At 37.2% G+C, this 24,529-nt stretch overlaps 1 protein-coding gene across 12 annotated transcripts in view; it reads left to right on the top strand.

The window, feature by feature from the left end:
- MLIP (muscular LMNA interacting protein) overlaps positions 1-24,529 on the top strand; it is a 193,834-nt gene that overhangs the window by 6,862 nt on the left and 162,443 nt on the right. The window contains exon 1 of one of the 12 annotated variants that reach the window (XM_072142278.1): positions 20,938-20,984. The exons of 10 other annotated variants lie outside the window; for them this stretch is intronic. In XM_072142278.1, coding sequence (XP_071998379.1) covers positions 20,976-20,984 — 9 coding nt within the window. In that variant the 5' untranslated portion in view covers positions 20,938-20,975. Of the gene's footprint in view, positions 1-20,937; positions 20,985-24,529 lie in introns of those variants that run through there. One more of the 12 variants, XM_072142269.1, reaches the window with a different exon arrangement.

Below are 24,529 nucleotides of genomic sequence, written 5' to 3'. Positions count from 1 at the left end.
TAGAGAAAGTATATTGGGAAATTGTATAACCTTTCATTACACAAACAATATCAATTATTTGCTGGAATGTGCTTAAAGTGAATGCCTTTCGGTATGAACCTTGAGCAGGTGGTTAGAACTGCCATTATTATAATTGAGACCACAACTATGTAGAATTATTGAAGACTGTGGGGGAATCCATTAAGACTGACATTTTAAAAGGCAGGATTTATTAAGAGGCCCCAGTCTTTTTGTAGATATAGAAGTGATATGCAGAATGCCAGTGATCCAGAAGTGAGCTCTTGCCGAAATTTTAACTATCGATTATGGTAAATATGGCCAAAGTCTTGTGCAGGACAGAAATTCACAGAAACTGATTGTATTGGGGCTTATTTCATGCCTTACAAGGCATAGTAGATCTTTCCTTGTGTCTCCACAGAATCAGTGGTATGCATGTATGTGCCTCTATACGGCAAATGTTAAACTGTTACATAGGTGAACAAATAAAAGTGATTTGTAACTGTCTGCCCACTGAGAATAGTTCTGCAAAGGAAATTCAAAAACAGCTGTGCATTTGCTTCTTCAATTTCCACATAGCCATCCATTTTGTGGACCCTATTACTGTGTCATTGTGTGACTTTTATTATTTATAAGTCCAGAAACCCTTTACATAAATTTTTGCTCTCTGTATGTATAAAAACATGAAATATTTACTAAATCACAAAACCAGAGACAGGACGCGATGATCCTGAAACATTAAATGTACATTGGAAAGCAATCATCCTGGTTTCTGTGACAATGTATCATGTCATTACACTACACATTTGAGTCCTAATAAAATACGTCAGCTCCCCAAGTCCAACATAATTGATGGCCTTGAATCAGTAAATAATCTGTGCTTGAAATGAGATAAGAAATATTTAGGCCATTGTATTCTATCACGGAAGCCCCAAAGAAATAGCTTTGCGAGGTATTTACTGAGAATAGCACATTGTATCTATTGTCAATCTGGAATATACTGCCAACAGAGTGAATAGATTTTTGTTGTAAAATATAAAAAATAATTGAAAATTGAAAACTCATTTTCCTGTAGAAAGTGCAAGGAGAAGGTACAAAACACCTGGTGCAAAAATACAGTTACACCAAGCACCACAACAAGAAAAAAATACATAGTAACCCCTTACCGACATGTGATGTAGTATTACGTGATGTAGTATTACGTCACGCGTTGGCTGCAAGTGAATGTAGAGGGCTCACGGGCTGAGCCCTCTCCATAGCCGGTAAAAGTTTGCTGTCAGGTATCGCCACGTCACAAAATGCCCAATCAAAATATAACATTTTTTCACAGCGTTTAACCCTGTAACTGAAAATAACGCCCAAAGTCAAAAATGGCACATTTTTGCCATTTTGAAAATATAAAAAATTCTATAAAATGTAATCAAAAGGCCATGTAGTACATGTAGTACAAGTGTGATACACCTTACAGTTGATCATTGCAGCCTTGGACTGAATATAGTAAATTTCAAGCATCCAGAAAGGTTCACCAAAGGTCAAAGTGCGCAAAGAGATCTGTTTGTCACTAGGTCAGTTGGTCTTAAGTTGGGGAGCAGCTGTATAATACTTATATCCTTTTGATTCCAGCTGAAGTGCTTTAATTATACGTATAGGATGAGGAACCTGATTTAAAGGTTACTATAGGAACTAATCCATTTTATTATATTCTTGCATCAGAATTGCTGTGTTCTTAAATTAAGCATAACAGGTTTGCATAATACTTGTGCTAAATCTATCTTACATGCAGCACATGAATATAACCAACTCATACCCAATCCAAAATCAAGTCAAAATGATTAACGTCCATGTAAGCAATCACTATTCACAGCTGTATATTGGTGATCCAAAGTGGGAATTTTCTAATGGACTGTTCATATGGACTACTGATCATTTGTAAAGCGGATGTTTTCATGCAAAATTATTCCAAATATGGTCTATGTAATTTTAAGCCACCTTGACACAAATATATCTTTAATTGAATAGTCAAGTAAACCATCCCAGAAAGATAGTTTTTAGGACTTACTTAATCACTTGTCTTGCCATCTAAAGCAAATAAGATACAAAATTGTATCTGACTTAATTTCCACATTTTAGTTATCCTATTCTTTTGCCAAACTATTTTTATCATTGATGTAAAACAAACAAAATGTGATGAATGTCCTACTGCACTATTTACTTTACATTATATCTGTGCTGGAGCTTTCAGCTGAAACAACAAATAGCTGTCAAAAATGAATTAAAAACCTTAATGTTTACAGAGATACTGTAATGTTGGCAATTCTTTCAGGAGAACTGCTAAATTTAAGATGAAAAGGGCTACATAGTAACTTCTTTTTAACCATAGTCATGTTAGAATAAAACATGACATGTTATAACTTTTATTTTATTTTAATTTTATTTATATTCACACTGGTTTGTACATCACATACCTGGAATAAAGGATAGCCAAACATTATACAAATCATGCAATATTATACATCCAATTATGGAGAAAGAAGAAAAAAAAACAAGTAACCAGGAACTTATCTAAACCTGCCGGGAGGGAGAGGAAAGGACAGGCAACAGGAGGTGGGAAAATGGGAGAAAAAAGACCCCCCCCCAGCTCCATCCCTCCCCTTCCCCTCCCTCTCTCTTCCCTGCTCCTGTACTCTTATACTTCTTTCCCCTAACTTCTCCCCCCTCCAATATACCCCCATTAATCTCTGACCAATTTATAATGTAAAAGTTTTTTTTTTTAAGAGCACAGATTCCAGCCTGAGTTTGCAAATTTTTTTTGTATTTATTATCCCCCCATTGCGCATATAAAATTTGCGATCCCTTAGTTTATTCATCCCCCGGATTACGTTCTCTATCGAGGGTATGCCGTTGCTTTTCCATTTGCCCTGCATCTCTAATCTGGCTATGGCACAAAGTCTATAAAAAATACCTTTCTTTCCCCCAGAAAGCACGATATTTTCCCCTAAAATGTTCAAAAGGAATACTTCTGGTGAGGCTAGGAGCTTCTTCTTACACAAGCCTTCGGATAGGCTTATCACTTGTGCCCAAAACTCATTGATAAGTGGGCATTTCCACCAAAGATGAAAAAGGTTGGCCTGTTCGCCCTCTCCAACAAATACTCCAACAAATATTAGGAAGATTGCTATATATATTTGACAACCTAGGTGGAGTTAGGTGCCATTTTAGAGCAATTTTTTAGGAGGCATTCACTGTGATTTAAACAGGTTAGGCTGTTTTGTGTGTCATTTATGGAAGAAGTTCTACTGGAAGCTAAAACACTGGTCTACAGAGCTGTATCTTCTCGGAGATCTAGCTTTATGCAAGTATATTGTCAATTTTATAAAGTATTTAAAAAAAATCAACTAAAAGGAATTCAAAAAAAGAGATCCTTGCTATGCATGCCTAATCACATAGGCTCTGGGGACATGTCAATTTTTGCAAGTCAACAGCAAAAGAAGTTCTCCCCAGGTCCACTTCCCACTTTGACATACAAGTAAATTTTTTATTTGCAGGGCTGGAAGTAATCATGCCTCTGTAGGCAACTGAGATTCCACCTTTCAATTTCGTTTTTGTCTTCAAAAATGTTAGAAACGTGGGCAAATTTTCGTCTCTTGTAGATAGTTTCCCCTTGACCCTCTCAGATTTCAAGAACATTTCTATTTTTTTAGAGTTAAGAAATTCACCCTTGGGGATGTTGTATGTTTTACGGATATCCTCGAAGGGCTTTAAAATTTCTTCCTTGTAAATGTCGTCTATGAAGAGGATGTGTACTTCTTTCCATTGAGCCATAGACAGGTCTAGAATACACAGACTTAGTACATCCAATCCAACGTCTTGTCGCCCTAGGTACCATCCGACCCTTCTAGAGCGGTAAGAGTGCCAGGCTGTTAACATGGACTTGGTAGTATCTAGCATTGGTATATCGATCATACTCTTCAACCAGTCTCCGATGATTACATTTTTCAGGGATGCCTTTCTTATTACTTGCTCCTCTATTATAATCCATTTTTCATACTGCAAATTTTGCCAAAAAATTTTCAATGGTTCTAAAAGTATCGCCTCTTGATATTTTGCTATATTTGGGTGACCAGCCACTCCCAAGAATTTCGGAGCATGTAAAGTTTCCCTAGGAAGCCATAGGGGTTTGCCCTTCCAAATGTATCTGTCAATGTACCTCTGAATCCTTTGAAGTTCTTCCTTTGGGAACCTCAATGGAATGCATCTCATATAATAAAATATTATTGGTAGGATATTTCTCTTGACTGCAGCTATTTTATTTAGCCAAGTCAGACCACAACTTGTCAGATATTTTATTGTATTGATAAATTTGTTATTTAATTCCGTTATGTTGCTTCTTAACGTTTTTTCAAGGGTGTCTGCCACATGTATGCCTAAATAATGGAATCCTTCGGGGGACCATAAATATGTGAATTTCTCCCTGATATTTTTTTCTGTCATCGGAGTACCGTTTACTAATAAATGTTTGCTCTTACTTTCATTAATTTTATAATATGAAACCAGGGAGTACCTATTTACCACAGTTCTAAAAGTTGCTAATGAAGCAACTGGGTCTTCACATGAAATAATATTATAGTCGGCATATACTCCGATGATATATTCGGAGCCCATAATGTTCAGCCCTTTTATATCCTTATTAGCTCGGATGGCTTGTGTGAGAGGTTCTATGAAAATATTAAATAAAAGTGGGGATAGAGGGCACCCTTGACAGATGCCATTGGTGATTGTGATTGTTCTCAGAACAGAAGTCTATGCCACTTATAAAGGCAGAAGGACATTCGTATAAACACATTATCATTTTAATAAAACCAGGGGAAAAGCCAAATTTGTCCATAACTCTCTTTAGGAAGTCCCAATGCAACTCTGTCGAAGGCCTTCTCGGCATCGATCGACAGAAATGCACATGGGACCCCCCTAGACTTGGCAACCTGAATCAGGTCCACCCATCTGCTGGTGGCAGAAATGCAAATTTTTGGTCAATTTAATGGCAATTATAAATTTTTTCAGATTTCATGTACATTATACAGAAAATGAAATGGAGCCAATAGAAAGTACAATTTTTACCACAGATAACAAACCCTTACGTAGCTCTGTAGACAGAGCTAGGGAAAATAAAGATGAGGAAGGGCTTAATGATATTAAAAGAGCTTAGCACCAGCAGTGATGATCACAATATTGTAGCTTATCTCCCATCCAGTACATAGTACATGGATCCATCTGTTTTCAGCTCAGTACACTATAATTATGGTTGCAGGGTCCAAGTTTTCAACCCTAACAATCTACAATTAATGACATATTAGTGTCTAACAACACCTTTAAAGGGAACCTGTCACAACACTAATCCTCCCAAACATACAGGCAGTACCTACTTCTGTAATATGTGCATCCCCTGGAGGTGTTTTAAGCATATTTCTAGGTTGCAGCATAAATGAGTCATCCTTTATTCTTTTGTAGGATGCAGTCAGACAATCCGGTAACCCCGCCTCCTGCAGTCAGGTAACTCCTCCTCCTGCAACTCTGCCTCCTGCAACACTGCCTCCTGCAGTCAGTTTGCTCTGCACACTCCATGCATGTGATGTCCCAGCCCTGCCTCCTAATTGTGATGTCATACTCTATCTATCTGGAGATCTAGGAGTTAGGGCTGGGATGCCAGATGCATGGAATGGGCAGAGCAAACTGACTGCGGGAGATGGGGTTACCTAACTATCTTACTGCATACATGTATGCATATGTATGGGACATATATATTACAGAACAAAGTACAGTTTGTGGGTTTGGGGGTTACTGTGTTTTGTTTTTACCCATATGCTGCATCCTTCAATAAAGTATTTTGCATTTGTGAGTACCTACACTTTGTTTATCTGGAAAATTCCAATCATGTAAAAATAACATTTAATATTTAGAAGCTATAATGCATTTAATTCAATTGTATGGTTTTATCTTATACATTGTATTTATCTTTATATAGCTTTATATAAAAATCTGATCATTGTATTTATCTTTATATAGCTTTATATAAAAATCTGATCATTGGGGCTAAATACAATATTTGCGGTAATCATGGTGTTATTATCTGGAGGAACCATTCAGTAATGTAATGTTCTACAATTCAGCAAAATATTAAACTTATATAAAAGTTATCTTGATTTAATATTTGTATTGCAAAACCAGAACAAACTTATCTGTCCTCAGTTTTCTGTGTTCGCAAAACCCTTACTTTACACTTTCTCTAGGACTTTATTCACAGACTTCTTAATCCTTAGTTTTCTGTACCTAAGTAAGCAGATAATTTAGGAAATCTACCATTTGTTTTCATACATTGTGAAACAAACATCCATTGAAAATGCTATAGCTACAATGATGCAGAAATATATCTCATTTAATCCCTGAGCTGAGGGGTTTTGCTGAAAAAACGATTGTAAAATTCAGGATAATGATGCTCCATTGCTCCTTTGCCTGGCTTGGCGCTTCTCCTCTTAAACTGCTTCAGCGAATGATATAATCATTGTGTTGTGCCTGACAGGCAGAAGTTATCAATCGCTGCACCATCCTGCTGCTGTGTATAAGTCATCCAGCTCAGGTTGATTAGTCCTGTCGGGACAGTTCAGGAAGGTCCGTGCAATGAGTTTATGAATGGCAAGCAGCATGCAACCTGGGTTTCCCAAGGTCCTGAATTTTATAATTGTTTTTATCAGCAAAACCACTCAGCTCAGGGATTAAATAAGAAATGTTTCTGCATCAGTGTAGCTATAGCATTTTTAAGTTATATTTGGTTCATAATGCATGAAATAGTAAATATTAGATTTACTTTATAGAGTAAGTAAAGTTTTTTTCCCACAAATAAATAGCTTTTGGGATGTAAAACAACTTTGCCTATTAGCTTTGTTACCTATATGCAGCTTTTTCCTTGCTATACCCCTCAGATTATCTGCAGTAGCTGCTTCCCCTGCCTGTACAGACTTCTTGAAGGTAAAGGCTGCTGCTCCTACCTGCTCACAGAGGATGAGGTCATTTGACAGAGCTCCGTATTTAGCAGAGTTGGATGTTTTCCAGACATTGGATAAAGATGTCTCCTGCACAAAATAGTTACGCTTTCAGTAAAGAATATTAAAATTAAATTTTTTAGCATTTAATTGCCTACAAAATATCTTGATTTTCTACTCTGGTGGTTTACAGTGCAAATTTACATTTTAATTATAAACTTCCAAGACAAAAAACAACATTTTTTAAAGTGGATGTTATGTTAAAATTATTTTCTGATATGCAATTAATAAAAAATAAACAATAACGAAATAAAATGAAATCTGTATTCTAAGTCACTCTCTTGGGGATTTTCTAAGTATGCTGCCTGGATTGATGCCAGCATCAACTTAAGCTATAAACTTTACAATAAAGTACTCTTTGTCTGTTCCGCTACCAAATAAATGTCCCTCAAAACAAGTGCTTTAAAGATTACAAATAGGGAGGCAAAATGATCCCAAGTAGAGATGAGCGAGCACTAAAATGCTCGGGTGCTCGTTATTCGAGACGAACTTTTCCAGATGCTCGAGTGCTCGTCTCGAATAACGAGCCCCATTGAAGTCAATGGGAGACCCGAGCATTTTTCAAAGGGACCATGGTTCGCGAATAAAATGTGTTAATTAACTGAAAGAATGTCTTCTGATAAGTTAGCAGATGTATGCAAACATCTGCAATCTATTCTTCACTGTTCCGTGCGTATATTATCTCCCGACAAGTTAACAGATGTGAAGAACAGTGAAGAATAGAATAAAAACAGTGAACACAGGATGATTTAAGTGAAAAACGCAGTGAAGAATAGATTACAGATGTTCTGCACATCTGCTTACTTGTCGGGGTGATACGCTGTCCCGGGATCCGCTCCTCTTCTTCCACTGAAGTCTCCCCCGTGCTGCCCGATGTCTGTGTCCCCCTGGCTGCCCGATGTCTGTGTCCCCCGGGCTGCCCGATGTCTGTGTCCCCCGGGCTGCCCGATGTCTGTGTCCCCCGGGCTGCCCGATGTCTGTGTCCCCCGGGCTGCCCGATGTCTGTGTCCCCCGGGCTGCCCGATGTCTGTGTCCCCCGGGCTGCCCGATGTCTGTGTCCCCCGGGCTGCCCGATGTCTGTGTCCCCCGGGCTGCCCGATGTCTGTGTCCCCCGGGCTGCCCGATGTCTGTGTCCCCCGGGCTGCCCGATGTCTGTGTCCCCCGGGCTGCCCGATGTCTGTGTCCCCCGGGCTGCCCGATGTCTGTGTCCCCCGGGCTGCGCGATGTCTGTGTCCCCCGGCTGCCCGATGTCTGTGTCCCCCGGGCTGCCCGATGTCTGTGTCCCCCGGGCAAATGTCTGTGTCCCCCGGGCAAATGTCTGTGTCCCCCGTGGTGCTGCCCGATGTCTGTGTCCCCCGGGCAAATGTCTGTGTCCCCCGTGGTGCTGCCCGATGTCTGTGTCCCCCGGGCAAATGTCTGTGTCCCCTGTGGTGCTGCCCGATGTCTGTGTCCCCCGGGCAAATGTCTGTGTCCCCCGTGGTGCTGCCCGATGTCTGTGTCCCCCGGGCAAATGTCTGTGTCCCCCGTGGTGCTGCCCGATGTCTGTCTCCCTGCTGCCGTTCCGCGCATATCTTCCGACAGATAAGCAGATGTGCCGAACATCTGTAATCTATTCTTCACTGTGTTCTTCACTGTGTTTTTAACTTAAATGATCCTGTGTTCACTGTGTTCACTGTTTTTATTCTATTCTTCATTGTTCTTCACTGTGTTTTTTTAATTAAATGCTCGATCTCGAGCAGGGGAAATACTCGTCCGAGCAACGAGCCGTTTCGAGTACCTTAATACTCGAACGAGCATCAAGCTCGGACGAGTATACTCGCTCATCTCTAATCCCAAGTAAATATGCTCATCACTAAAACATGCAAAAACAAGGTCATCCCAATGTTTAAATCAAATCAATGTTTTCTATTTAATTAATACTTTTCTAATAAAATTCACCACATTCCAACTTATTATGGAAATTGGATTTAAGTGTCATAAAGATTACATTTTTGTTTTTTTCAATGAAACTCATGGATGCTATTGTGTCTCAAGGCTCGTTGAATCACTGAAATCCATCTCAGACACCGGTTATACCATACATAGGTTGGCAGGTGAGCCCAATTAAAGGAAAACTACTTAAGAAGGATGTTCCACATTATCAAGCAGGCCACAGGTTTCAAGTAACATGGGAAAAAAGGATCTCTCTGCTGCCAAAAAGCATCAAATAGTGCAATGCCTTGGACAAGGTGTGAAAACATTAGATATGTCACTAAAACTTAAGCGTGATCATTGTACTGTGAAAAGAATGGCTGATTCAGGGCACAGAGGGGTTTGTGTAGATAAAAGTAGAATGAGGAAGGTTTCTGCCAAGCAAGTTCATTGGATAAAGAGAGCAGCTGCTAAAATTTCATTACAAACCAGCAAACACATATTTGTAGTTGCTGGTGCATCTATAGTCCTGTGAACCTCAAGGTCTAAGATCCTTCAAACACTTGCTGTCATGCATAAACCTACTATTTGGCCACCCCTAACCAGTTATCACAAGCAGAAACAGTTGCAGTGGTTCCAGACATACATGAAAACAAATTTTTAAACAGTCTTGTTTACTAAAGGATGTTGTGCAACCCTGGATGGTCCAGATGGATGGAGTAGTGGATGCTTGGTGGATGCTTGGTATATGGCCACCATGTCCCAACAAGGCTGCAACGTCAGCAATGAGGTGGTAGACTCCTTTAGGGTTCCTGAAGGTGTGAAAATGACTTTGAAAAGTATATAGAGTTTCTGACTGACCACTTTCTTCCATGGTTCAAAAAGAAGAATCTGCCTTCTGGAGCAAAACCATCTTCATGCAGGACAATGCACCATCTCATGCTACAAAGATTTTTTTTCAACATTCTTCTGGTTTAATAAATACAGTAAATACAAAACCACATAATCATCTTTGATAATAAATCATATAACATAATATCCAATAAAATATTGTGTAACCCTAAAAATAGTTACACCCATTTATCAGAAAAAAAAGTTATGTGATCAAATTAACTTTTGACCCACCCATTCCTACCCCTAGCAATAGACAGTTGTCCCTGAAATGTTGAAAAACAGGTAATCTAAAACCATCCTTTTTATGCCTACTCTTGAAACAAAACTTCACCCATTCCTAAATCCTCCTGCTGCTCCCCGTATAGTAAAAGATCCATTTTTTCCACCCATTCTTTTATCCTTGACAAATTTCTAATTTCTAGCTAAAGGCAGCCCTTTCATTACATAGTGTACACACCATAGTGAACCAATCACCACTTCACCAAACTTTTACATTCATCAGAATATTGCATCTAAATATTGACTTCAGTTTACCAATAACATTTAACCAACAGAATTTTGGACATCACCATAGCATAAGCATATGATCCACATCTATCAGATTTAATCATTTCAGGATATAGTGTACTCTGTGCATTATAAATATCTGAAAAATAATATAGTACCCATAGTGTGGAACATGCATAACCACCAAGTTCACTTTTTCATATAATATATATATATATATATATATATATATATATATATATATATATATATATATATATATATATATTTCCATATAATAGTAGTATAATAGCAATTAACAATAATAATATTTGTGTAAGGTTTTTAAAGTTATTGTGACATAAATCGATGCATTGAAGGGGTAAATGTCATTTATCAATGAAATTTAATGGCTAATGACTATGGAAGAGCTACTTTAGATTTTTGCATTACAGTGAATTGTGAACTTTACAGTGAATTGATTCTATTAGCCAGAATGATGGTTTGAATTGTTTCCCTTATTTGGCCTATTCATAATGGTTTTACTAGCGATAATGGTCTTTTTAAAGTGTATTTATTCAGTAATATAAAAAGAGGAATTCCTGCTCCTCCCATTCCACAGACCAAAAGAATGATTCTTTTATTCCGGTGTTTAATACATATTGACACATTGAATTTGTATGACAAATAAGGAATACGTATGCATTTGTCTTTTGTTAAGTGGTCTACACTTTTAATTTTTAATAGTAAAAGTTAGGTTTTAATGATTTAGTTATCTCCTTGCTTAAACATCTCTAATATGTCAATACTAAACAGTAGAAACGATAAATGGTAATGTGCAATTCAGCTGAGAAGAGTAACTTTTGCCACTTTAAGTGACTGGAAGAAGAGCCTCTCCTCAGACTTCTTTATAACTAGAACTATGCTTTTGGATCTAAATCTGCAGCTCACATTTTGAACTATGTCTTGAGCTGCCTGTAGAAAAGAACCGCAAATCTCATGTGATTTTAAAGATGAGATTTTTATCTTTAGTATGAATGGTTCTTGGTGCTATAGAGCTAAGAAACATCTAAAATCGATATCTTCTTCCTGTCTTCTTCTTCAGGGAAAAAGATAGACTTCTCATTTGTATAATTTGGTCATTATTTAAGGTAGATTTACTGCTGCATTGCAGAAACTTTAAAATTTAGTATGACAGCCCCTTTAACTAAATGTATAACAAATAATGACAATTGCATTGACAATGCAATTAAATGACATGCAGAAAGCTGCTGAGCTCCCTCTGGAGTTGGGAGCCAGGCATTTATCATTTAATTCTACGTCTACAGTATCAAGGGGATTTGGAGTTATATATCTGAATAATAGAGCTTTGACCGCTATAAAGATTTATGATAAAATAAATCAACACTGCAATTTGTTCCCTCATGGCCACAAATAGTAGTTTAATCCCAGATTCGTTTTATATTGCTTCTTCTAAATCAAGATGTAAGGTATGCATTATGTAAAAGGGAATCAGTTAATAGTATGAATAATAGATAACAAGGTAATTTTTGACATTTTGGCTTACAAATCACAGGACTAACTGGACACTGAATAAAAGCAATAGTAGCACAATTGAAAAGTAAGAGCCCATTTTTCACAGGAAACTACACATTTTACAAATTACAATACATTTCTTATATCGCGAATGACATAAAAATACTTGCCATTTAGAGAATCTATGTTATTTTTATAACATATGTTATATGTATTTATATATTGTATATTCATACTAAATAATTACTTTTATGGTAACTGTGACAAACACTCTCAGGTCATGCAATGCATATCTAAGGCAGCCATGAGCTAGATGCCGGTTTTGCGGCTAGTTCACAACTGCCTTCATGCAACCGGTGCATGGGGCCTTATAGGTGAAATCCGGGCTCTGTAAGACTAGATAGCTAGCCAGAGCTACCATGGATTGCATGCAATCAGCAGTTCAGTTCACTACCTGCAGTATTTAGTTTTTTTGTGAGGTAGGTGAGGGGCTTGGCAGGGGTACAGTAATTAGGCAACTTATGTAATTGGGCAGCTTATGGTACACAGCCGTTTCTAAAGGACATTATCTGTTTCTTTGTTTTGGGTGTGGGCCAATTGGTGATGGACCTCCCTGGCTTTGGCTCAAGTGGTCCCCACCTACCAGATGCCCCAGGCACTGCACCTCAGTCATGCCCATCTGACACTTTTCAGGCTTGATGTTCAGACCAGGTTTCTGGATTCACTTGAGCACCACAAGTAAGGTTCAGGTAATCAACAGCAAACCTTACTTATGTTTGGTGATATTGCTGAGTAATTTTAAAAGGTTTGCTGTTGATTACCTGAACCTGACTTGTGGTGCTCAAGTGAATCCAGGAAGCTGGTCTGAACATCAAGCCTGAAAAGTGTCAGATGGGCATGGGCACTCTCAGGTCATATCAGGTCATATCATGGGAGACAATTATGTACTCATAATTTAGTACATAAAACCCTGCCTACCTATACAATATGGCTTATACACTAAATTCTACTCGCATAGCACCAAGTACCCACTCAAACATTTAATTTACTTATTAACTTATAATAAGAAGGCAAATAGGCACCTTTCTACATAAATCCCTCAACAATAAAAAAAACTTAAAATACAGATAGCTCAACTAGCTATAAGTTTCGTTAACAATAAAAAGTAGCCTTATCTCTTTAGGAGCTTAATGTAACTTAATGTAGCATCTGTGCCAGTGTCGTCATTTGCATAGTTATAAAAGCCTTTAAAAAACAGGGTATAAGAATATAACAGAACCTGACAGCGGGGCACACACCAGCATGTAAGTGTGCTTGGTTTAGAATCCTTGATCCTGATGGTAGATTCCTTTATGGATTTAAATAATATAAATCAACATAAAGCCTATGTTTTAGATTCTTGAATATTAAAATCTCCATAGCTGTTTTAGAAGCTGTCAAGCTATTGTAATATAAATGGATATAAATGGAAACTGTTTAACTTCATTGTCTGGGAGTGATTTGCAGCAAAAAGCACTTATAGAACCATAAGGGTCAGGGGAAGGTTTTATGGCTTGGTTTTAAATGTCATAATGTTAACAATGTGGTTGTTTTATTTTATGATTTGTTTATAGTAAATACATTTTTCATCTTTTTTTCTGGACATTTGTTTTGAAACTTTAAATCTTTTTTAGAAATGTTCATATGCAAGCCATTGATTAGAATCAGCAGATACTGCATTTTTATAAATCTTTTAAGTCCCCTTTTTAGATAGAATAACTTTAGTTCTTTTATAGAATCATCAAACACTGTGCAACATTTCATATATTGCAGACTACCTATTGGACAAATGGGTTTATGACAGAGATTTAACTCTTGTATGACAAAAAGGGTGTGGCATTGCAGAATGTTGCTTAAGGGACATCTACCACCAGGATGAAGGACTGTATGCAAATGAGCCTGAGGGGCTTCAGGCTTCATTAACACCTACAGAGCCTGGAGCCCCTTAGGCTCATTTGCATACAACCCTTCATCCTGGTGGTAGATGTCCTTTAAGTTGCTTCAAAATTGAAACAAAATGTGGCTTCTATTTCTGGCATTAAATATAGCAACAAATAGACAGTGAAAAGTTAGACTAAACAATCCTAAAAAATGCCAGATTTGTCAAGCTTGCACAATTTAGGTACCAGCTTAATCTTGTGTTACCTACTTTAACCCCATAGCAAAATTAGGACCAAGCACTTCGATATGTTTTGTACCGTTTTAATACCTTCAACATGTAAATTACAGCAGTAATATATGACGTTTCAGCCTTTTTTAAATGCAAAGCTGGATAGAGAACCTGGCTTGAATAACTGTTGCTGGGGATTATGCACACTGCACGCCAAGGGAAGCGCATTTTGGGGATCATTATTGTTTTTAATGAAATTTGAAATATAAAATATTAGAAACCCCCTAATTATCATGCCATGCAAGGGCTTATTATTTGCAGGCTGAGATACATTTTTCAGTGGTACTATTTTGGGGTAGCTATGCCCTACTATTTATTAATTTATTGACTCTTTTTGTGTAATAGACCATTTTTGTATTGACACGGTTATTTGATCAATTTATTGCATTTTATGTGGGTCAAAATGGTTCAAAAATCATAATTTTTGGTGAGTTTTTTAAATTGTTTTTACAACATTCATCGTATGGGTATAATAATGATTTTGTTTTATTGTACAGGTCATTGCAGATGTGAACATATTACATATGTGGGGTTTGTATGGTGATTTTCACTTTTTTATGTATATGTAAGTGTAATGTGTAACGGGGCTTTTTAAATACATTATTAATCATTTGATTGCTTGTTCATTATAATACTCTGCAATACTGATGTATTGCAGTGTATTAGCACTGTTAGCCTATGCTGCATGAAAGCGCCTGTATGAAATAGGACCTTACAGGTATTTAGACAATAGACAACCCTGAGGTCTTAGCTCAGACCCTGCAATGACTGGCACCCCAGAAAACACTGCGGGGGCACTGATCAAGCAGGGAATCTCCCTGCGGCCATTTAAATGCTGTGGACGTGCTGAAAGCGGCATTTAAAGGGTTAACTTCCATGATCGGAGCTAACTTACCGCTGACACCATGCGATTCCCAATGCTGGCTCAGCTCCAGTGCAGAGCTGGACCGGCATTGGCTCAGCGCCGTACTAGTACGGCCCTGAGCGCTAACAGCAGGAGCGGAGAGGGAAGGGGTTAAAGCATATAATAATAAGTATTTATTTACATTGCTCCATCATATTCCTCCTTGCTTTACAGAAGAAGAATTTACTCAGGTAAAAGTATATCTCAGAACCTGAAAATTTATAGTCTTTTATAGTTCATAGCTAATAAATTTACTGTACACCATGTATAACTTGTATCCAGTGACCTGTGAGTGGGAGTAGATGAGTCACCAATTGTCTGTGGAAATATCAGTAATTAGTCTAAGTAGTAATTAGAGTCCTGTGTTAACTACAAAAATATAAGTTAAATCTAATTATTAAAGGCATTACATACAGAGCTGTGTACAGTGAGTAGTAATTATTTGTATACATGTCAGGGGTCGTTCATGTACACAAGGTAAAAACTAGCAATGAATAATTGCTTAGTAAGTCCAGTTATGTCAGCAATAGTTAGTATGGGCAAGGGAACATTTCAATGACGATCTAAGCTCTTGAGTGTTACTAGAGGAAATTTAAGTGAGTACATGTATCACAGGGAGTTGATCAATGAAAGGATGTCTGCTATGTGCATTAATCTTATTCTCTTTAACCTTATTTTCCCTTCCGAGTGCTTGTAAGGAGAATCAGCAAACAGCCATTTATCAGATATTTATTGTCCATATGTCTGTGAAGCTAAAACTACTTGACACATTTTATAGTCTCACATTGATAACCTCGCCTTCAGAACTGGATCATCCTTACTGCAACATTATTTATGCAGACAATTTTGCGATGTTTATTCAGTTGTTATTTTACATAAGTTAAATTAGAGTATCATTGATTTTATATCCACTTTGCTCCTGTGTGCTTTTACTATCACCTTCAGTGCATCACATTTTATGACTGTTATTGAACTTAAAATTTTAAATATGTAGCTACAAGTAATAATGGGTTGGATATTACAAGACAATAAGGTTTACATAGTCTAGCAAGGATCATTAAGTTTAAGCCATCAATAAGGTTTAATCACAATTTTTTAGGATTTGCCTACTCTTTGTGGTTTCTATTTTAATTCCATTTAGTGAACTAAAGATTTATCCAATTGCTGACCTTCTCTGTGAAGCTGGTGAAGTTGTGAAGTTGTTCCCATGACAGATTTTCTCTCTAGTATTAGACACTTCAAGCACAGGACCATAAATTTCAGTGCACACCAAAGGATTCTTTCTGTTCTCGCTGTGGTTGCTTACACCACTCTAAGCGGTGAGTTGCTTACACAGCTCTGAGTTGTCCTTTCTGCTTTCTCTCTGCTATAGTATCATATTATCATTACTTTCAAGCAGAATAGTTTCTCTCTTTGTCTCTTACTTTCACAGTCAGCTTTATAATGAATGACAGACTAGGCAGAGATTGACATAATCATTATTAGAACATAATGCCAGTAGAATATTATAGCTAGTGAGAGAGCAGAAAGGGTAATTCCTCTCTGCTTAGATTTGAATAAACAAATGCAAGGAGATTAGATCAAACCATGATGTTCACCTCACAGTCACATCCTAAACAAGCTGCTATTAAGGGTTTGTTCACACATTGCAGTTAAAACTGCATCACAATCAGTTTTGAAGTGGTTTTAGGTGTAGTTTTGTTTAAATTTAAAAGACCTGAACTGAACAAGTGAATTTCATGTTGATGGGAAAAACTGTTCAATAAATATAATTCAACTTGTGAACGCACTTAAGGAGGGAGCTCTACAGTTAGATTTTTTTCAAACTAAGCTGAATTTATCAAAGTACTGTATATTAGAAAAATGTCCACATCACTCCAACTGACACAATATTAAAAATTATTTCCAAGGGAGGTTACGCTTTCATATAAATCAAATGGCATAGCTGCGAAAGCACCGGTAGCTGGAAACTAAACTTTGTCTTTTTGTCCTGCTAAAGGAGGGAGAATTTTTTATTACAATGAACATCAGGAAGGATGATTGAATTGTTCCACATGTATCAACAGGTTTCCTTTAGAGGACATTGCATGTAATAAAACTCAAACTCCCCACAAGCCTAATAAATAGATGAAGATTCAGTATACATTATATGCATATAAACAGGCTTCCTTTTGTACGCATTGTGCACAAATGCAATCAAACCCAACCTGATTCTTACTGTTATTATTGTAACCGAAATAAATGTGTATAATTAAAATACATTTAACTTGCCCTCAAATATAACCATATAGGAAAATAAAACCAACATCTTAGAATCATGTCGGTATAAACCACCAATCCTAAAAATACATATGTAATGATTTACCCATTTGGAGTCCAGAATAACTGCTTATTATGGTATTATGATTCATAGTAGAGCTTAAGAAATAGTCCATGATAAAAATTTGTCTGATTCAATTAACTTTAACTCTTTTTTGCCTTGTGAGGTTGAGTAGTGCAGTAATCCCTCCTAGGCTGCATCGATACCTTGTTTTGTCCATATGTTGTACGGACATGTTGGGAGTGTTGTTTACAGTAACCCACTGTATGCTTATAAAGTAGGACACATCACATGGTGCCCCCTCTTTCTCTCTGAATGGGAGGGGAAGAGTGAACATCAGCAGCACCATGTGATTTTAAGCAGCTTGGAAACACAAGATGACTGTAAATCTTTCTCTGTCTGGGTCTTCATGCAAGATTATTCAAGATGTTGCAAGACTTTGCCTTCTGAAAAAGGTAAGGAATCAGACTAGAGTTACATGTGAGGACCGGGTCAATGATCTGAAGTGAGACCTGGGACCAGAGCTGCAAGATTACCATTGGTAACACAATATGCTGTCATGAATCAAAATCTTGCTAGGTCCCCTTGCCCACACCAGCATCTGTCCAAACATATTTGAAGTTCACAAATGACTATCAGAAAGATTTAGGTCATGTGGTCAGAAGAGGCAAACATAGAAGTTTTTGGTATCAACTCCACTGTGTTGATGGAAGAGAAATAAAATCCAATTAATACCATTCTAACCATGAACCATTAGGATGGAACATGATACTTTGGGAGTACTTTCTTGAAAACGGAACAAGATGACTGAACCATATTGAAGGGGACATTGAAGAGGCCATATATCACATGATTTTGGCTAACAACCTCCTTCCCACAATAGCAGCATTAAAGTTGGGTGGGTTTTCCAGCCAGGAAGCATTTCAAGGTCCTGGAGGGGCCTAGCCAGTCTTCATACCTGAATCCAATCATAAATCTTTGGAAGGTCATTTATTTGCACATTTTTTGAGGGGATTGGGCTTGTTTAATTTAACTTATAGGGTGTTAAATTTCCCCTCTCTATGGGAGGAGTGGGTAGGGGGGAGGACACACACTGGGGCTCTTGTCTTCCCTCATATTCCTGCTGGAGCTTCCTTTGGTTGTTGGTATGGTCAGTCATATAGATGAGGGGGGGGGGGGGAGTGCTGGTAGTTGCAGTGACTACTAATGTGAGAGCTGGCCTGTGTTAGTGCCTTCACTGTGTTCTGTGTCCCTACTGCTGCCTGTGCTATCCTGGGCAACAGAAGAGTTAATTTAAAAGTTGACTTTATATAAAGTACATAAGTGTGTATGTAGATAAAGGCAGTGTGCCGAAATGCTCATTGGGGTGTCAGTCATCTGTGTAGGCGTTAGCGTTCATCACCACAGGTAAATGTCCTAGGCACTTTACTGTACAATAAATATCTTGGTAAGACTGGCTTTTATGCTATGACTTTGGATTGGATATACAGTATGTATAGACTCACATTTTTTTCAATTGAGATTACTCCATATGCCTTTGTATAAATTGTACAAAATGTGTTTGCTGCTACCATGTGTTGCTGTCTGCCAATGTCTCTCTGGTGTTTGTGTGTCCCTTCAATGTAATTAACTCATTTAAAAAAATGTCTGTTTCCACTTTATTGTGACATCCAATAAAGATTTACATGTTATATTTTTGATTGAATGGGTTGTTCAAGTCTGGCTTTTTGTGTAGGTGTACATTTAAATTTATGCAGTTGTTCTAATTATATATAGATAAATGTGTATGTATAAGTGCATGCTTAAAACTGGGCAATATAAAGAAGCATTGCTTGTATTGGAGGTAGTACACAGGGCCATTATTAATGTATGATTTTTTATTTTATATATATAGGTTCGGGAGATATATTTACCACTGCATGGTGGTAATATAGGTATTCCTTGGTGGGAGCCCACTCAAATGGGTTAGCTACCCCTGTGCTGAAAGATTCCTACCTTATTACCAGTAGAATTAATGAATAAATAACTACAAGGAGTTACTAGTCCTTTTGTTAAAGGAATGTGTACCTATAGGACGATCATATATCTAAAGACAAAAGACAGACAATATTACCATAGAATTTAACTATTAATACCCGTAAAATAATATGGAACATTGGGCGGACAATGTTTACACAACACACAATCAAAGATAAATAAGTATAGTAACACAACCAGGGGGAATCTAGTGTACACCCCATCACAAATGTCTGAATGTGCCAACATAAGCCAATAAGAACTGAAATAATGATGCAAAGGTAGCAGGCATATAATGGTAGGTTCCAATAGTAATTAAGCTATGAAGAACAGGTATAACCCAAGTGGTGGGTAACACAGAGATACCAATGTTAATGATAATAATTGAAATACAATCAGATGTGGCTGGGGAACCCCCAACACATGTTTCGCATTACTGCAGGGTTCAAGCAGTTAGATTATGTACACTTGGGACATGCCGTTTTCTGTCTATTAACTTTGCATGTTACATCACTTCTTATTGGCTTATGTTTGTACAGACATTTGTATTGGAGTTTAGACTCATTTCCCTCTGGTTGTGTTACTAGACTTATTTATCTTGGTTTATGTCTTGAGTAAACGTTGTCTTCCTGATGTAGTATATAATGTGACAGGCATTAATGAAGTAAAAATCTATTTTTATGGTAATATTAACCCTGTCTATTGTGGGAGGTGTTACCCATTCTAACCTTTTCTCTTTAATTGTTGCTTGAGAATGTTGTGGTTAATACAGTCTGATCCTAGCAGTGTAATTAGATAGTTGACAACTAGTTATGCATAGGTGTCAATGTATTCATAAATAACTAGGAATAAAACTAGAGTTATGGTACAATACAGATATACAGATATTTACAAAAATGAACATCATGAGTAATTGCAGGTCTTCTCACATATTCTAGGTCCCGCTCCTGGAAAGCCTAATATTATTCTTTATTTATGCCTATTTAAAACATCAAGGTTGCAATAAATCCACTCATCAAGACATTTTAAGCAGTTATACTGCTCTTCATCATGAAAAGCAGTTTATCTGCTTGAAACACGTTGACATGTGGATTTTACTGTAGCCTGGATGTTTTAAACATGCGTTAATAAAGAAGAATTTTAAGTTTTCCAGTAGCTGGAATTGGTTTATTTGTTATTCAGCCCTTACAGTGGGATGGACCATGCTTGAAGGGAAACAACTAGGAGGATGGTGAGCTGGAACACACCATTGTTTATTGCTTCTCAAGTATTCTGCCTGTAAGTCTAATGGCAATATGACATTTGAATGTTAATTTTTTAGATATTGCAGTATCTTTTTAGAAATTGAAGTATAATAATCTACTTGTAAAATAATTAATAATAGATATACTGCAACTATAGTTATGTGAATGTCAGATCCAGTAATGATTCACAGCAATAGCACAACTGGAGGGTGGAGAACATCCTGCAGTTCTTGGCTCAGTATAAAACACCTGCTGACACACTTTGTATTCAGCAAGAGAAATGCACAATAGTTAAAAATAAAAAGCTTTATTATATAGAGAAGTGTCTCTTTTCTTCCTTGGATCTGAAGAATGCACCTGCTATATGCACAAGGTACAGCTATATTAAGTATCAACTTAGAAACATGGCTTAGTAGATTGTATGGTGATGTCAACAATGTGTATCGTAGCCAGTAGTACACATTGTTACTAATTGCTTTAGTCTGACCAAAAATGTATTAGGCGGTACAGGTTTACAGAGAACAAAATGGATACATGCATTAATCTTATTCAATGTAGCCAGTGTTCAGTCACACTTTAATAAGAATCAGAATTTGCCAACCATCTGATAAAATTGCAAATTGTAGTCAATATATTTTTTGTCTCCATTTATAATTTATTTTCTCCATTTAATGCCATACCCCTTTTATTATAATAGGCTTTTGAATTGTAAGAACGTATGTATTAATATTCCAGTGGGATACAATAACTCACAATCAGCACTAGAAGATCCATGGCTCATATTGTAACATCATTTCGCAGTCAATTGTTTATTATGTTTTAAGGGCTTCAAGTGATTGCATTTGCTGTCACCAGCTACCAATACCAATTCCTTATATTTCTAGAAAGAAGAGTTCTATAGATATTAAATGTATATTGTATGATGTAGAAATCAGATCAACATTTTGCCATGTTTTAAGTTTGGTTTAATGCAGGCTACAATCTGGCATTATTCTGGTATCCATTAAATTCAGATTTTCCCTTTAACAGACTTAAGCATCATATACCTCTAACTAAGTTTTGGCATTGTATGATTAAAGGGCTGTTAAAAAAATAAAGCTGTACTTACCTCCTCCGACACCACTTGCACCTGTTTGATTACCTCTGCACCAACTGCTTCAAGCTACCTGGCAAGCTCATCTGTCTCCATGTAATTTATGTCTGTTTTGCCATCATCTGCAGGATGCTTAAAATTTGTCATCCAAATTTGCAAAGTGGGCTGGCTTGTAGTTTATCAAAGGTTTATTGTTAGGATTTGATAAATCACCTGCTGTACTTTCCGGTTTTCATGAAAGATAAACCCTCTGTATAGATGAAATACGCACTGAAGCTGTTTTACTTAGCAGTCTCTCAAATCCTTACCATTATTTTAATAAAAGTTTAAAGATTTCATTAAATGGATTAGCACACAAAAGAAATTTGAATAGAGCCTTTCTTAAAAAGTTGCTTTCATCTGCTGAAATGAAGAAATCAATGAAGATTGTAGTTATATAACAAATGCAACTACGGTAAATGTAGAGCTGTTTATTATCTGTCTAATATATGAAATTATGGTTAATGTTTTAAGTATCAATCATCTCTAAATATAATTACCATATTCAATTGTAAAATACATTTTTATTACCCATATAAAATTGCAATGTTCTATGAAAGATCATGATGCTGCTGAAAACATTACTACAAATAAAATTCATTACTTATTCAGCAGTAGACTTCTTTGCTGTCATAATTTGATGAGTGTACTCTTCTAACGTCTCATCATATAGTACTTTAACGTCATGATTTTTTAAAGTAAATCGGACAGGTTTATGCTTATTCACCCAATTTTTAATTTTGACCTTGAATACTGGTCTTGGAAATGGCATAGTGAGAGGGGAGAGCAGTCTGATTTAAATGTTGATGCATGAATGTCCTATAGGTGTACCTATATCCCTATGATATTTTTCATCTATGTTATCAATATGATTAGTTTATATTCATAGTGACATATTTTGCATCACTTTAATTATTGAAATAGCAAGAAACAGGAACAAGACTCTGCTCAAACAGAGCTTAAAATCTAAATGGATTTGGTAAAGTGTCTGCATAGCTATATTCAGGGGTATTGCTTGAGACATAAAAGATATGGGACCTAAGCCCTATTTTCTGTTCTTCACTTTTTACATTGTTAACTCCATCCTGGACCACTAAAAGTGTCATCCTATTAGTACCCCTAATATTGCATCGCCAAATACTGCAAATTGTGACCCCCGCCCCCCCAGTGCGAAACAAGATCCCTGTTACCAACTTAGAAAAGGGGCCCTGATATGTCTAAACACTTGCTGCCAGTCCCATTCCACACGTTATTCTTCAGAATAAACATATTTATATATACACTCCACAGACATATGCATACATACACTATGGGGCTCATTTACTTACCCGGTCCAGTCGCGATCCCGCGGTGTGTTGTCAGACGTGGATTCGGGTCTGCCGGGATTCACTAATTTGGTGGGCCCAATATCCGTGTACTCAGACGTGACCCTATATTCCACATCTCGTTGAAGATTTTGGAGAAGAAACCCTGCCAGTACATCTAGCCATCGGATACACTTTGGGATTAGACAGTTATCCCTTACCTTGTCTTTTCCTATGCATTGCTCTTGATTTATTGATATCACCTCTTAGAATGGTCGACTTGTCCTCTTACATGCTTACATTGTCCTCCCGTGTTGTTCTTCTTCTCTTTTCTGCATATTGCCTTTGATTAATTGTTACTTAACCATGGGGTGTTCGATTTGTCCTCTTACATTCTGCCTGATATTGCTCTCTTTTGCTGACTTGGCCTCAGTTTCTTGTACGCTTATTAACCTATTTAATCATGGGGTTCTGTGTCCCTTTGGGGTGTTTTCTCTCCTCCTCCCCTCCCCTGGATCATGCAGTCACGTTTTACTTTTAATGTGTAATAGTGCAATGGTTAAATAAATTTTTATATTTTTACTCTTAAATTTACATGTTTTTCTGTCACTCAGCACACTCCTTTGTAAGTGTGCTTATAAGTGTGCTTGTGTGTTTACTTTTTCTCTCCTTTTACTTTTTGATTATTGATTGGCCTTTTTTGATTATAGTACGGATATTTTATTAATCATGAAATTTACTTGAACTTTTTATGAGACCTCTGCGCTTGATTTCGTTGTAATTTCTCACATGCGATACACACTGTTTTATGAGGACCATTTCGGCAATGATAATATGCATCTTACGTCTTTATAAACTTACCTTGGTATGACTGATACTTTGTATCTTAATAGGTTTGATTTATCTATCTACCCTTTGGAGAGCGCATGCGCATACTTCGCCACTTCTATTACCATCTTGATACTATAGTTATGAATGGATATGACCATAATCTCGCAATATCTGATGCATCTTCTACCTGCCGATAACTTGCGTTCATGTGTGCAAAAGCGCTATCTCGCGATATTTCGCCGTTTGCCAGTATATACGGGAGTCCTTACAGTCTCCTGAGAGTGGTAGCATACTCTCGCGATATGTTGCGTCACACCAGTTTTTGGGAGTTCTCATTATCAGTGTCTCGAAATGTTTCCATCGGCGTTTCATTCTGAACTTGCACTTTGTTTTCCGCCATTGCTGCTGGACATTGTTGCTATTTATGCATCTGTGTATTTGTTAGGGTTACTATAGCAATTGGTTGGGGACCTGTGTACATTCTTATTATTTCTTGAGTAAGCTTGTTCTCTTGTCTGCATTTGAGCTATTGTATTTGAGTATATACAGGCAGTGTGGAGGGGAGTATCACTGTTGCACTATTGCTTAGCACGGTCAGGAGCACAGTGTTTAATGTAACGCATGGGTTACATTTTTTAGATGTTTTTATTC

Source organism: Engystomops pustulosus, chromosome 3 (assembly GCF_040894005.1).
Source record: "Engystomops pustulosus chromosome 3, aEngPut4.maternal, whole genome shotgun sequence".
In the NCBI taxonomy this organism is placed as follows: Eukaryota; Metazoa; Chordata; class Amphibia; order Anura; family Leptodactylidae; genus Engystomops; species Engystomops pustulosus.
This window is presented reverse-complemented; position numbering and strand designations above follow the sequence as displayed.